The following is a 14,802-nucleotide window of genomic DNA, read 5'->3' as shown; positions in this document are numbered from 1 at the left end:
GTGGAGAGGGGAGACGGCCGGTATACCTGTCAATCCTTGGCCTTCTCTACTGTCAGGATGAAGCCCATTGCAATTGGAGGAACAACACCTTGTATTCCGCCTGGGTAGTCTACAGGCCCAATGGCATGAATATTGAGTTCTCCAATTTTAGGTAACCCCTTTTTCCCCTTCCCCCCCGCCTTCTGATCCTCTGGCCCTTCCATTTCTGTCTCCTTTCCCACACTCCCCCCAGCCCCCCTTCACCCATCTTCATCTCCCTGCCCATCCTGGTTCCATCCACCCACTTCACACACACACACGGTTCTCCCCCCCACCCACCTACGATCTGGTTCCAACGGCCGTACACCTCTCCCCTAATGGTTCCCATTCTCACCTCCTTTACTTACCAGAGCCCTTTGCGTTCCTGCTCATCTCCTTCCAGCAGCTGTCTCCAACCTTCCCCCTCCCCTTCCCCTCCCCTTCCCCCCCAACTCCATCTATTTTTTGTCCCTTTTTTCCTCTCTCTCTATGTCTGCCTCCATCTATTACCCACCTGCCACTGTCTCCCAACTCCACCCCCGCTCACCTCCCCTACCTGGCACCACCTGCCTGCCATCTTCCACCCCTCCTGAGTCCACCAATTGCCTCGGGCTCCTCTCTCTCCGCTCCCCTCACCTTTTTATACCGGCCACCTCCCCTCTCCCCACTCAGTCCTGATGCAGGATCTCAACCCGAAACGTCGACAATTCCTTTCTCCTGCCTGCAGATGCTGCTCGACCTGCTGAGTTCCTCCAGCAGATCGTTGCTCCAGGTTCCAGCATCTGAAGTCTCCTGTATCTTCTGTGGAGAAGGATCATGATTTAGTCCTAAATAAGCAGAGGGATCAGGAATGGCAGAGAACTTGTTAGTGGGAATATATCATCCACTCACCTTACAGACACCAGGTGTCATCAGGAAAGGAGCAGAAACAAGCTCAAGCTCAAAGCATTATATCTTAATGCATGAACCACTTTCAGCAAGATCAAGGTATAAATAAATGGCATTGACCTTTTGGCATTATGGAGGGATGTGGATCATGAGCAAGCAGATAGGTTTAGTTTAATTTGGCATCATTGATGGCACAGACATTGTGGGCTGAAGGGCCTGTTCCTATTCTGCACTGCTCTATGTGTTTGCAGAGTGACCAGTGTTGGGGAATAAATATTCCAGGCTATGCCCTTTAGAAGGGAAAGGAAAAATGGAAAAAGCAGCACATTTCCGCTCATAGTTCTTATACAAAGCCAGAAAATCCTGGGAATACTCAGTGGGTCAGACCGCATCTGTGGGAAGAGGAGCAAAGTTAACATCTATGACTCTTACGTTGAGTACAACAATCCCTCTGAAGGTCGCTGTTTAAAATCTTGTGGCTTTCATGAGCTACAAAGACGAGGAAGTTTTCAGCTCTAATAACTGGGCAATGTTTAGTTGGCTGCACTTGGGAACTTAAAACTTGATCTAAGGCTCCAGAGGGAAGGAATTAAAAATTTCACTTAAGATTTCTGTGATGTTCCTTTATGGGCAAGTGCTTTCTGAAACTCAGCACAGGGCTACATGCACAGACAATTGGGTGAATGGATAAAACTTGTCAGGAGCCATGGGAGTGAATGCTACTTATATGATGCTAGATCTTCTTTCAGGGTGGTGAACAAGGCATTTGGAACACTGGCCTTCGTCAGTCAGGGCATTGAGTATAGGGGTTGGGACATAATGTTGCAGTTGTATAAGTCGTTGGTGAGGCCGCCCTTGGAGCACTGTGTACAGTTTTGGTCACCCTGTTATAGGAAAGACGTGGTTAAGCTGGAAGGAGCACAGAGAAGATTTATGAGGATGTTGCCAGAACTAGGGAGAGGTTGGCCAGGCTGGAATGTGGGAGAATGAGGGACGACCTTATAGATGTGCTTAAAATTACGAGAGGCATAAATAAGGTGAATGGAACAGTCTTTTCCCCAGGGTAGGGGAGTCCAAAACTAGGGGGATAGGTATGGGGTGACAGGGAAAGATTTAAAAGGGACCTGAGGGGCAACTTTTTCACACAGAGGGTGGTGAGTGTGTGGAACGAGCTGCCAGAGGAAATGGGTGAGGAAGGTACAACAGTATCATTTAAGAAGCACTTGGATAGGTACATGGAGGGGCGGGGCTTAGAGGATGTGGGCCGAACGCAGGAAATTGGGACTAGCTGGGTGGGCGCTGTGGTCGGCATGGACTGGTTGGGCCAAAGGGCCTGTATCCGTGCTGCATTGCTCTATGGCTCTATATGGTGCTGTGTGCCCATGATGCTGCTGCAAGTAAGTTTTTCATTGCACCTGTGCACACATGTACTTGTGCATATGACAATAAACTCAACCTTGACTTTGAGTGCGCTCTATCAGCTTTTTGAGGAGTGGAATAGGTTTTATTTTGAGTGGTTAACTTTCTGCTGAGGCTGTTTGCTTTCTGCTCTTCAGGTCTCAGATGATTACAGTGTCATTGGCCGCTCCCTGTTCAAGAAGGAGACCAACATGCAGCTGTTTGTCGGCATGAAAGTCAAACTGTCGACAGGCGAAGTTGGAGTGATCGACGGGGGCTTCGGACAGAGCGGGAAGTTCAAAATCCGTATTCCAGGTAGGTGTTCACATGGCCGAGGAAAAGGTCAGTCAGTCCCTTGCACTGGTGCAAGCTCTCTGAGAAGTCAGTCCAATTAGACCCTCTCCTCTTTCCCAGATCTCCTTCTTATTTACTGTAGAATGAGTGACAATATATTAATATATATATAAATTTCCCCTTTTTTTATTTTTGGTCCAGTTTAGGATGTGTTTTCTGTTTTTATTAGCGCTTGGTGTCTTTGGTTATTGATAAAATTCAGTTAAACAGTGCATCAATTCCCATTCTCTGTAAAGCACAAATCAATTGAATTCAGTGATAGTATGTGTGCACCTAAAGTCATATGAACTTCTTAAAACTTACTGTCATCTGCCAGATCACTATTGTTTTGCTACTGACCAGTGCAAACAGATAAATGAGATTGGTCTGTGGTTTGTAGGTGCATTTTGAAATCCATGTTTAAAGAACATGAATGAAAATTTAAATTCTGCAGAGATGACATTTATTGACAACAGAGTGTTTTATCGGTGAAATGAAGCTCTTATTTCAGTAGGTAAGTTGCTATGGTTTCCTTTTTTTTTGGTTTTAATGAATGGAAACTGGAAAGTACACACGCCAAATATTATTTGGTATGTTGTTATTTGCACATTTGAGCCCTGGTTTATTGGACAGATATGACATTTATCCCTGCAGGTTTCTTCTGAGTTTGCTGTCTTGGTCTGAGGAGAAGAGGGGGTTCCATGAACAAAATATGAATTATTCTAACCTCAGATTTGCTTAAAATTGTTCTCTCATCTTCTCACATGTTGTCCATTTGCTAATTCGTCACCGAGAGAACCAAGAGCATTAACTCGACATGTGGAGGATCTATATCTGCCAGAGACTTTTGAACAGACTTGTGGAAGGTGGAATGTTGATGAAGTACAAAATTGGAAAGATGGCAGGATCTGATTCAATTCATTCATGTTTTGGTTATGATGACAATGATTAAGTGCGTGACATTTAGGTTCAGTTTATTAAATAAATCTCATGGTTTATTTGGATTGTTGCCTGTGGGTATCGGAAATATTGGTGATGTCCACAGCATTTCTGGTCCAACTTGACATTTGCCTCCTTATCAGACCCCTTCTTCAGACAGCTGTGAAGCATTAATATACAGTTCAGACTTGCAGTGAAGTAGGTCAACTGGGGTTATGTCACAGCTTTTCCACATTACATTACCTTTAGGGTAAGTTAGGCTGTCCTGTCAACAAGGTGGAGTACAGTGGCATCACTCATTACCAGAGTAAAGATGATTGTGTGATTTCTCCCTTCAGTTGCTGTCAGAAGCATTTGCTGAAAGTGATTTGCATTTGAGTCCTTCGTACGTGTTATATAATTATCTACCACTCATTGTAGGAGAAATAATCTTTCCCTTTTTTGTTAGATGTTGACATAGTTTTAGTCATGAATTTTATTGTTGCTGTCGTTCACCGAGAAGTTTATTTGTGTGTTGTTTGATGAGTAATTGGAGTGTTTATTGTGTGTGTAGTTGGTGGGAGAGTGGGAAACACAAGCCTTTTTATAATAGCCAGTCACAATAGTTAAGACCTGGTTGAATAACTACTTAATAGCTTATTAGTTGTTAACTACTAATGATTTACCATTTTCGATATGGTAATATAGAGAACATGATGTCATCTGTCAGAATTCCATATGCTGAACAATGAAGAGATTTGTTGGACTTGTGCCAGGTCATATGTAGGATTAAATAAAGTAGCTGTTCCATGTGATGAAAAACATGATGATGCTGGAGGAGCTCAGCAGGACAGGCAGCGTCTGTGGAGAAAAGCAGGCGGTCAACGTTTCGGGTCAGGACCCTTCTCCAGGACTGAAGGTAGAAAAAGGGGGAGCCCAATATATAGGAGGGAAAAGCAGAGCAGTGATAGGTGGACAAAAGAGGGGAGGCAGGGGGTAGGTAGATGCAGGTAAGAGATGATGATAGGCAGGTGCGGGGGAGGAGGGGAGAGCAGATCCACAGGGGGATGGGTCAAAGGGAAGGAGAGAAAGGGAAAAAGGGTAGTTAGGCGGCACGGTAGCGTAGCGGTTAGCGCAACGTTATTACAGTGCCAGCAATCGGGGTTCGATTCCCGTCGCTGTCTGTAAGGAGTTTGTACGTTCTCCCCATATCTGCGTGGGTTTCGTCCGGGTGCTCCGGTTTCCTCCCACATTCCAAAGACGTACGGGTAGGTTAATTTGGGTTTAAAATGGGCGGCGCGGACTCGTTGGGCCGGAAGGTCCTGCTACCACACTGTAAATAAAATTCTAAAAAAAATTTTAAAAAGAGGCTAGGAAAGGGAAGAAGTGAAGAAGCATGGTGGGGGGGTGTGGTTGAGGTGAAGGGAATTACCTAAAGTGAGAGAACTCAGGCTTGCTGAGTTCCTCCAGCATCATCGTGTCTTTCATCTAGATTCCAGCATCTGCAGTCCTTTGTTTCTCAGCTGTTTCGTATGCCCATGATGTGCACTTTAGTCACTACGGGCCAGAGGCAGGGAGCTTCAACAGTAGCGATGGACAATTCAATAAATTAAACACTGTATTAACAGCACATAGCAGTTAACGTTATGTCCACAACATTAACATTTACATTGTGGATATAATGTCCACATCCACTCCACCACCGAGGCACAGTAGCAGCAGTTTGTACCATGTACAGGATGCACTGCAGCAACTCACCAAGAGACAGCACCTTCCAAACCCAGTATTCATCCTTGTCCTAGAAGGACAAGGGCACCAAAAGCAGGGGAACACCACGCCCTGGAAGTTGGCCTCCAAGCTGCACACCATCCTGACTTGGAACTATATCACCATTCCTTCACCATCACCCTCCCTAACAGCATCATGGGCATACAGACTCCTTGAGGACTGCAATGGTTCAAGAAGGCAGCTCACCACCACCTTCTCAAGGACAACTAGGGACGGGCAATTAAATGCTGGCTCAGCCTGCAAAGCTCACATCCCTTGAATGAATAGATAACAAAAAAAAAATAAATCCATGGTAGAGTCTTATAAAGTTGTCAGATATACAGGGCTGAGTTTTGGGAACATTTTAGAACTCAGCAAAGGAGAACCTAGAAATTGATAAAGAAAGCCAAGATAGAATATGGGAGTAAGGTGGTATGAAACATCATTGGGCTGTAAAAGCTCCTATAGGAATGTAGAAAGGAAAAGACTACTGAGGGCAAAATGGGCTCTTTACAGACAGAGATGGGAGAACTTATAATGGGGACAAAGTAAATGGCAGAGGAATTAAACAACAAAGTTGTGTCTGTCTTCATGGAAGGAGACACAAAGAACACATCCAGAAATACCAGAGAACCAATCTAGCAAGAATGAGGAACTGGAAGAAATATGTACAAAGAACATAGAACAGTACAGCACAGGAACAGGCCCTTCGGCCCACAATGTCTGTGCTGAACACGATGCCAAATTAAACTAAATCTCTTCTGCCTGCACATGATCCATATCCCTCCATTCTCTGCATATTCATGTGTCTATCTAACAGTCTCTTAAATGCCACTGTCGTATCTGCTTTCACCACTACCCCTAGCAGCCCTGTCCAGGCACTTACCAGACTATGTCAAAAGCTTGCCCTGCACATCTCCCTTAAACTTTCCCTTCTCATCTTAAATGCATATTTTGTAGTATTTGAGTAAAAGTAATAGTAAAAAAAAAGTACTGGAGAAGTTCTATCTATACGTCTTGCTGCCTCGGTAAAGCAGCCAGCATAATCACAGACCCCACCCACCCTGGACATTCTCTCTTCTCCCCCTCCCATCAGGTAGAAAATACAAAAGCCTGAAAGCACGTACCACCAGGCTCCAGGACAGCTTCTATCCAGCTGTTATAAGACTATTGAATGGTCTCCTAGTACGATAAGATGGACTCTTGACCTCACAATTTACCTTATTGCTACCTTGCACCTTACTGTCTGCCTACACTGCACTTTCTCTGTAACTGTAACACTTTATTCTGCATTCTGTTATTGTTTTACCTTGTACTAACTCAATGCACTGTTGTAATGAATTGATCAATATGGGACAGTATGGAAGACATGTTTTCACTGTACCTCAGTACATGTGACAATAATAAACCAAGTTATCAATTTTACCAATTTAAGTTGGTGAAAATTGAAGTTTCAAACATTCAATGATCTACATCACAGCATCTTGGAAGAGGTGGCTATAGTGATAATGAATGCTCTGTTGTATTGATTTTGGAATCATTTCATTGCATTGTAGAGTAGCAAATGTGACCCCAATATCTAAAGGATGGAGAGAGAAAACAGGGAATTAGTAGGAAAAACAGAGGAGTTTATAATGAAGGATGTGATAAGAAGAACACTTGAAGAAAATTCTAGAACTGAGCAGAGTCGGCATGGATTTAGGAAAGACTAATCCAGTGAAGTTCTTTGAGGATGTGACTAATAGAATAAGGGGGAACCAGTGAGTGTGGTGTATTTGGATTTTGTACTAAAGGAGTGTCGTGTCATATCACAAAATGGAGAGTTAGGCAGGCAAAGTGACTATAAGCCCCCTCAATCATGCTGGAACCTATTGATGGCCACCTCGTACAGGCCTAGGAACAAATCCACTTGCTCTGTGCCTCACCCACCAACTCACTGGCAGATAGAACAATGTCTAAACTTGCTCTGTATTTATATACAAAAAACATAGCCATAAAAATTACCGTTTGTGATATTAGCATAAAGATTCTAAAATGATTTAGGGGAGATCTGGCCCATTAGGAGGTTTGTGTTAAAGATCTGACTGCCAACACCATGATTTTTCATGAATAATAAGTAAAGTCAGTTTCTCAGTTTTCAGCTACAAGGAGAGGGCAGATTGTGTTCTCTGGAGTGTCAGAGACTGAGGGGAGACCTGATTGAAGTTTGTAAAATTACCAGAGGCATAGATACAGTAGTCAATGTCCTTTTTTCCATGGTGGAAATGTCAAATATCAGCGGGTATAGCTTTAAGGTGAGAGGGAGAAATTTTAAAGGAGATGTATGAGGCAAGTTTTTTTACACAGAGAGTGGTGGGTGCCTGGAACGGGCTGCCAGGGGTGGTGGTGGAAGCAGATATGATAGCAACGTTTAAGAGGCATTTAGACAGACACATGAACAGGCAGGGGATGGAGAGATGTGGACTGTGTGCAGGCAAATGGGATTAATTTTGATTGGCATCATGATCAGCACAGCCACCGTGGGCTAAAGGGCCTGTTCCTATGCTCTACTGTTCCATGTTCAGTCAAGCCCCTATTGATCCATCAACTTTGATTTCTTAAAGGCTTTTGGCTCAGCCATTCAAACTCCCATTCTCGGAAAAATCCACATATTCCCCTGCTGCCTAGTCCATTTCTCTCCTGGACCCAGTGACTTCAAGTACTGACTGGTGTGTTGCAGGTTTGCACGATACAGGTTTGATGAGTCCTGGGACACTGCCTTTGAGCCGAGGTTAAGAATCAAAACTGGGATTCCCCAATCAACATATCTTGGGACTGCAGTGTTCTACACACTAGGGCTAGCAGGTAGAAAGGAGTTGTTCTTAAAAAAAAACTTTTTCTGCTGTATTTGGGCTAAATCCTGCACCCTAATACACAAAAGTTATTGTTCCTCCTACATTGCCTCTGTTGATAGAGATTTCTGTTTAATAACTGAGTTGCCTTATGGAATAAAGTTTGCCAATATCTGATCCCAGTTTTAAAATTAGTCCCCTTGTGTTTATTTCTGCAAGGACTTCTTTGAGGTTTTTGGCACGTTGATGAATTAATTAGTCAGACTGCCAGACACATTCAAGGAAAAGCAAGATAAGGTAGCAAGGGAGGAAGAAATAACAAAGATATGTTGCAAGGGATAGATGAATATTGGAGTACAAGACAAATTATTGGAGGAACTCAATGGGCCAGGCAGTGCCTTTGGAGGAAAATGGACAGTCGACGTTTTGGGTCTAGACTTGTGGACACGGCCGTTGTGTGAGTGGGCCAGTGTAAGAGTGGGGAGCTGAGGCTTTGGTTCAAGAGGCTTAGGCATGAAGAGGTGGAGGCCAAGGTGAGGTTCTGTTAAGTTCTCTTTTTTTCTTTATTATTGCACGTGGGATTGACACCCAGTGCAGTGCTGTGCTCCTCTTGCATGATGTGGGAAGTCATGGAGAGCTCCAGTGTCCCTGATGACTACATCTGCGAAAAGTGCATCTGGCTGCAGCTCCTTATAAGCCACGTTAGGGAGCTGGAGCTGGAGCTGGATGATCATTCGGGAGACTGAAGGGTTGATAGACAGAGGAGTTACAGGGAGGCAGTCACATCTAAGTTGCAGGAGGCAGGTAGCTGGCTGAATGTCAGGAGAGAGAAAGGGAATAGGCAGTCAGTGCAGGGTACCCCGTGGCCGTTCCCCTCAATAACAAGTATATCATTTTAAATATTGTTGAGGGGACGACCTACCAGGGAAAAGCCACAGCAGTCAGGTCTTGGGCACTGAGTCTGACTCTTTGGCTCAGAAGGGAAGTGGGGAGAAGAGGCAAGTGGTAATGATGAGGGATTCATTGGTTATGGGTGCAGACAGGAGGTTCTGTGGACAAGAACGAGACTCTCGGATGGTATGTTGCCTCCCAGGTGCCAGGGTCAGAGACGTCTCAGATTGAGTCCACAGCATTCTTAAGGGGGAGGGGGAGCAGCCAGAGGTTGTGGTACACGTTGGTACCAGTGACATAGGCAGGAAAAGTGACGAGGTCCTGCAAAGGGAATTCAGGGAGTTAGGTGCTAAGTTAAAAGACAGGACCTCCAGGGTGGTGATCTCAGGATTGCTACCTGCATCACGTGCTAGTGAGGCAAGAAGTAGGAAGATAGTGCAGTTTAACATATGGCTAAGCAGATGGTGCAGGAGGGAGGGCTTCAGATTGTTAGATCATTGGGCTCTCTTCCAGGGTAGGTGGGATCTGTACAAACGGGACAGTTTGCACCTGAACTGGAGGAGGACCAATATCCTTTTGGGAAGGTTTGGTCGTTCTGCTCAGGGGGGTTTAAACTAGAGTTGCGGGGGGGCGTACTATCTCAATGCACTGATGTGAAGAAATGATCTGAATGGATTGCGTGCAAAGCAAAGTTTTTCACTGTACCTCAGTACATGTGACAATAATCAACCAATTTACCAAGTTACCCTTCTTCTGATCCATTCCCCCCACAGATGCTGCCTGACTTGCTGAGTTTCTCCAGCAGTTTGTTTTTTTGCTCCAGATTCCAGCATCTGCAGTCTATTGTGTACCTATAGATGAAAATTGGTTGGAGAACTGTTTAAAAAAGAGGTCACACATTTAAGACATAGATGAAGTGAAAAATTTTCCCCCATGGTCTTGTAAGTCTTTCAAATTCCCTTCGTCAGACAGGAAGTGGGAAAGGAAGCAGAGTCTTTGAATATTTTAAGGCAAAGATAGATAGATTCTTGATAGAGCAGTGGGTGAAAGGTTATCTGGGGTTCATGGAACAAGGAGTTGAGATTGCAGTCAGATTTGCTGTGATCTTCGTAAAGGAGGCTTGGGGGCTGGTGGCCTACTCCTGCTTCTGCTGTTTATGTACTTATCAGTATGGACCTGTTGAGTGAATGTCCTGGTCCTCCTCTTGAAATACGATGGGGTGCAGTACTGCTTTTACTCTGGGAAAGTTAAGCCTTATTTTTGAGCCACGATTAAGCAGATGATAACTACTCACAATGAGGCATTAGAACAAAGGGAATTGGAAGAGAGGTAGACCGCATGGCCTGTCAATCTGCTCTCTGCTTGTCCAGAGGTCACGGCATGAGATGCACTTTTCTGCTCAATCCTCAGTGTTGCTAAAGTCCATCAGTCCCAATGTACTTAATGACTCTGTATCCACAAAAAGGACTCCAGCTCACAAATCTATGAGCTAAGAAATTTCTTCTCAGCTGAATTGATTGACCTCTTATTGTTAGATCTCACCCAAGCTTTATCCATTGCAACAATACTTCTTACCCATGAAATGCCCCTGCTCTGTAATACCAATCAATTAAAGTCTGCAAACTGTAAAGATTCAATGTGAAGATACATAGACAACAGGAGAAACAGCTGGAGGACATTCGGTCCCTCACACCTGTTCTTCCATTCAGTTAGATCATGGATGATCAGTATCTTAACTCCATCTACCCATCTTGGTTCCATGACCATTCATACCTCATCATGGCTCCCACACCTTGTTGTCTGCCTGCACTGCACTTTCTCTGTAACTGTAACACGTTATTCTGCATTCTGTTATTGCTTTTCCCTTGTACTACCTCAATGCACCTTCATATTTTGAAATGATCTGTATGGATGGCTTGGAAAAACTAAGTTTTTTCACTGTACCTCAGTACATGATAATAATAATCCAGTTCCAATTCCTTTGCTGAACAAACATCATTTGGCAGCTTTATGGGAAATAGAATTCTAGACTTCCCCTCCTTTTGGTGTGACGAAGTGCTTCCTGACGTAAACCTCTGAATTGCTTGCCTCTTATCTTATGATTCTAGACTCTGACCCTCTGCAAGAGGAACTAGTTCCTTTATCTTCTGTATTAGTGCTGTATTGAAGTGCCACCAAAATGTCATTCTCATTCAGAGTTTGCTGGGGGTAGGTAGAGTTTACTTACGTATTACCAGACTGGTAGAGTCATCCACACTGGGTTGGTCAGGATTGTTGACACCCAGTAAAAGGAGCTTTACTCTTTGTTTAACTGGCCTGGAGGAGCTCAAAGCTGACGACCAGTGTAGAAATGTCCTATAGGCATGTGAGTAGGAAATGCTTAGTAAGTTGGGGGGGGGGGGGGGGGGGGAGGTGTTAGGGTACTCAGGGATCAATGGTAAATTGGTTTATTATTGTCACATGTACCAAGGTACAGTGTAAAGCTTGTCTTGTATACCGTTCATACAAATCAATTCATTACATCAGTGCATTAAGGTAGTACAAGGGAAAACAATAACAGAATGCAGAATAAAGTGTTACAGTTACAGAGAAAGTACAGTGCAGGCAGACAATAAGGTGCAAGGCCATAAGGTAGATTGTGAGGTCAGGGGTCCATGTTATTGTACTAGGTGACTGTTCAATAGTCTTATAACAGCAGGATAGAAGCTGTTCTTGAGCCTGGTGGTACGTGCTTTCAGGCTTTTGTATTTTCTGCCCGATGGGAGGGCAGAGAAGAGAGAATGTACGGGTTGGGTGGGGTCTTTGATTATGCTGGCTGCTTTACTGAGGCAGTGAGAAGTGTAGACAGAGTCTATGGAGGGGAGACTGGTTTCCGTGATGTGCTGAGCTGTGTCCACAACTCTCTGTTTTTTCTTGTGGTCACGAGCAGAGCAGTTGCCATACTGGATAGGATGCTTTCTACTGTGCATTGATAAAAATTGCTGAGGGCCAAAGGGGACATGCAAAATTTCTTTAGCCTCCTGAGGAAGTAGAAATGCTGGTGAGCTTTCTTGGCCGTGGCATCTACGTGGTTGGACCAGGACAGGCTGTTGGTGATGTTCACTCCCAGGAACTTGAAACTCTCAACTATCTCCACCTCAGCACCATTGATGTAAACAGGAGCCCCATGCAAAGAGGAAGCAACAAACTGCTGGAAGAACTCAGCAGGTCGAACGGTATCTGTGGGAGGAAAAGAATTGTCGAAGTTTCGGGTCAAAACCCTGCATCAGGACTTTCCTCCTACAGATGCTGCTCTACTAGCTGAGTTCTTCCCGCAAGTTGTTTGACACTCACTGTATGGCTCAGGTTAGATTTCTCTGTTGCTCCAGATTCCAGCATCTGCAGTCGCTTGTGCCTTCAATGCAGAGAGATAGATGGTGTTAGCTGGAATACATTATAAAGGTCTTTCCAAAGAAGGAAGATGCTATCAAAACTTCAGTGGATGGTGAGGTAGTATGATAATGGACGGAAAATGATAAATGGAGATACTGGAAAGGCTGGTTATGTTTTTAGGTAAACGAATCACTGGTGAAAATGGGACGGATCATCGGTTGCTTAGGAAGGGGCAGGTTGAGATTGCAGAAAGGCTTGTTATAATCTTCTGGTTCTCCTTGGATACAAAGGACTGGAAAATGGCAAATGTGCCATCCTTCTTCAACAAGCAGAAACAAATGCCAGGCCACCACTGGTCAGCCGGTTTAGCCAGAAACAATATCCAAGGAAAGGTATAGTTGATATTTGGAGAGGTCGGAGTTGATAAAGAACAGCCAGCCCAGTTGTGTCGAGGGCAAACAGAGTTGACCCACCTGATTGAAGTCTTTAATGAGGTAATAGAAAGGGTCGACGAAGGCAATGCTGTAGATGGTAGAACGGAAGTGTTTGATGAACATAGAACAGTACAGGAACAGGGCTTTCAGCCCATGATGACTGTGCTGACCATGATGCCAAATTAAACTAAATCTATCGACCTGCACATGATCCATATCCCTCCATTCCCTGCATGCTCATGTGCTTGTCTAAATGCCTCTTAAACGCCACCATCATCATGTTAGTGCTTGCTGGCTTTGAAGTGCTTTATTTGATATAGAATCACGGAGTTACAACAACAGAGAAACAGGCCCTTCAGCCCATGTTATCCATGCCGACCAAGTTGTCTACCTGAGTTAGTCTCATTTGCTTGCATTTGGCCCCTATCCCTCTAAGCCTTTCCTGCACATGATCATGTCGAAACATCTTTTAAACATTATAATTGTACCTGCCTCTACCAGTTCCTCTGGCAGTTCGTCCACATACCCACCACTCCCTGTGTGAAAAACTTGCCACTCAGGTCCCCTTTAAATCTTTCCCTTCTAATTTTAAACTCCCCCACCCTAGGGAAAAAAGTGTGACCATTCTCCTTATCTACACCCCACATGAGTTTATAAACCTCCATAATGTCACCCCTCAACCCCCTACGCTCCAGGGGGAGCAGCCCCAGCCTATCCAGTCTCTTCTTATAACTCAAGCTGCCTAGTCCCAGCAACATCATTGTGAATCTTTTCTGCAATCTTTCTGACTTAATGACATCCTTCCTATAGCGTGGCAACCAGAACTGCACACAATATTCCTCTAAACCTTTCCTATCCATGTACCTAAATGTTTTGTATGCCTAAAATATATATTAATGACTTGGACAGAACCATAGAACAATACGGCACAATACAGGCCCTTTAGCCCACCATGTTGTTCCGCCCTTCAAACCACACCTAAGACTATCTAACCCCTTCCTCCCACATATCCCTCTAACTTAAATTCCTCCATATGCTTATCTAACAATCTCTTGAACTTGTCCAATGCATAGGGACATGGGGGGTAAAATTTCTAAATTTGCAAATCTCATAAAGTTCAGAAGTATGGCAAACAAAGTGGAAGACAACAATTAGATGACAAGACATGCTGAATGGGCAGAGACAGCAGATGATATTTGCTTTAGAGAAGTGTGAGGTGGCACAGTTGTAAAGAGTGTCGTCAGAAGCAGGTGTACATGTGCATAGTCCTTGAATGTGGCAGAGCATGTTGAGAAAGAGGTCAGTAAACCATATGGGATTGAGGGATTCAGGGGTTCCGGGTTGAGCAGAGAGTCTGTAGAGCAATACAACACGGATACAGGCCCTTCGGCCCAACCAGTCCATGCCGACCATGGTGCCCACCCAGCGAGTCCCAATCTCCTGTGCTTGACCCCTATCCCTCTAAGCCCCACCCCTCCATGTACCTATCCAAGTACTTCTTAAATGATACTATTGTATTGGTATTGGTATTGGTTTATTATTGTCACTTGTACCGAGGTACAGTGAAAAGCTTGTCTTACAAACCGATCGTACAGGTCAATTCGTTACACAGTGCAGTTACATTGAGTTAGTACCAAGTGCATTGATGTAGTACAGGTAAAAACAGTAACAGTACAGAGTAAAGTGTCACAGCTACAGAGAAGGTGCAGTGCAATAGGGTGCAAGGTCAGGTAGATCGTGAAGTCATAGTCCATCTCGTTGTATAAGGGAACCGTTCAATAGTCTTATCACAGTGGGGTAGAAGCTGTGGTGGTACTTGCCCTCAGGCTCATGTATCTTCTACCCGATGGAAGAGGAGAGAAGAGAGAATGTCCCAGGTAGGTGGGGTCTTTGATTATGCTGGCTGCTTCACCAAGACAACAAGAGGTAAAGACAGAGTCCAAGGAGGGGAG

General features: G+C 44.5%; 1 protein-coding gene across 1 annotated transcript in view; it reads left to right on the top strand.

Moving 5' to 3' along the window:
- The window catches only part of eefsec (eukaryotic elongation factor, selenocysteine-tRNA-specific), a 407,191-nt gene that overhangs the window by 247,634 nt on the left and 144,755 nt on the right, over positions 1–14,802 (top strand). Inside the window, exon 6 of the mRNA XM_052017507.1 lies at positions 2,463–2,619. Within this exon, the coding sequence (XP_051873467.1) occupies positions 2,463–2,619 (157 nt within the window). The remainder of the gene's footprint in view (positions 1–2,462; positions 2,620–14,802) is intronic.

The sequence above is a fragment of the Pristis pectinata genome, chromosome 6, assembly GCF_009764475.1.
Source record: "Pristis pectinata isolate sPriPec2 chromosome 6, sPriPec2.1.pri, whole genome shotgun sequence".
Lineage (NCBI taxonomy): Eukaryota > Metazoa > Chordata > Chondrichthyes > Rhinopristiformes > Pristidae > Pristis > Pristis pectinata.
The sequence above is the reverse complement of the archived record's forward strand: the minus strand, read 5'-3'. Positions and strand labels throughout refer to the sequence as shown.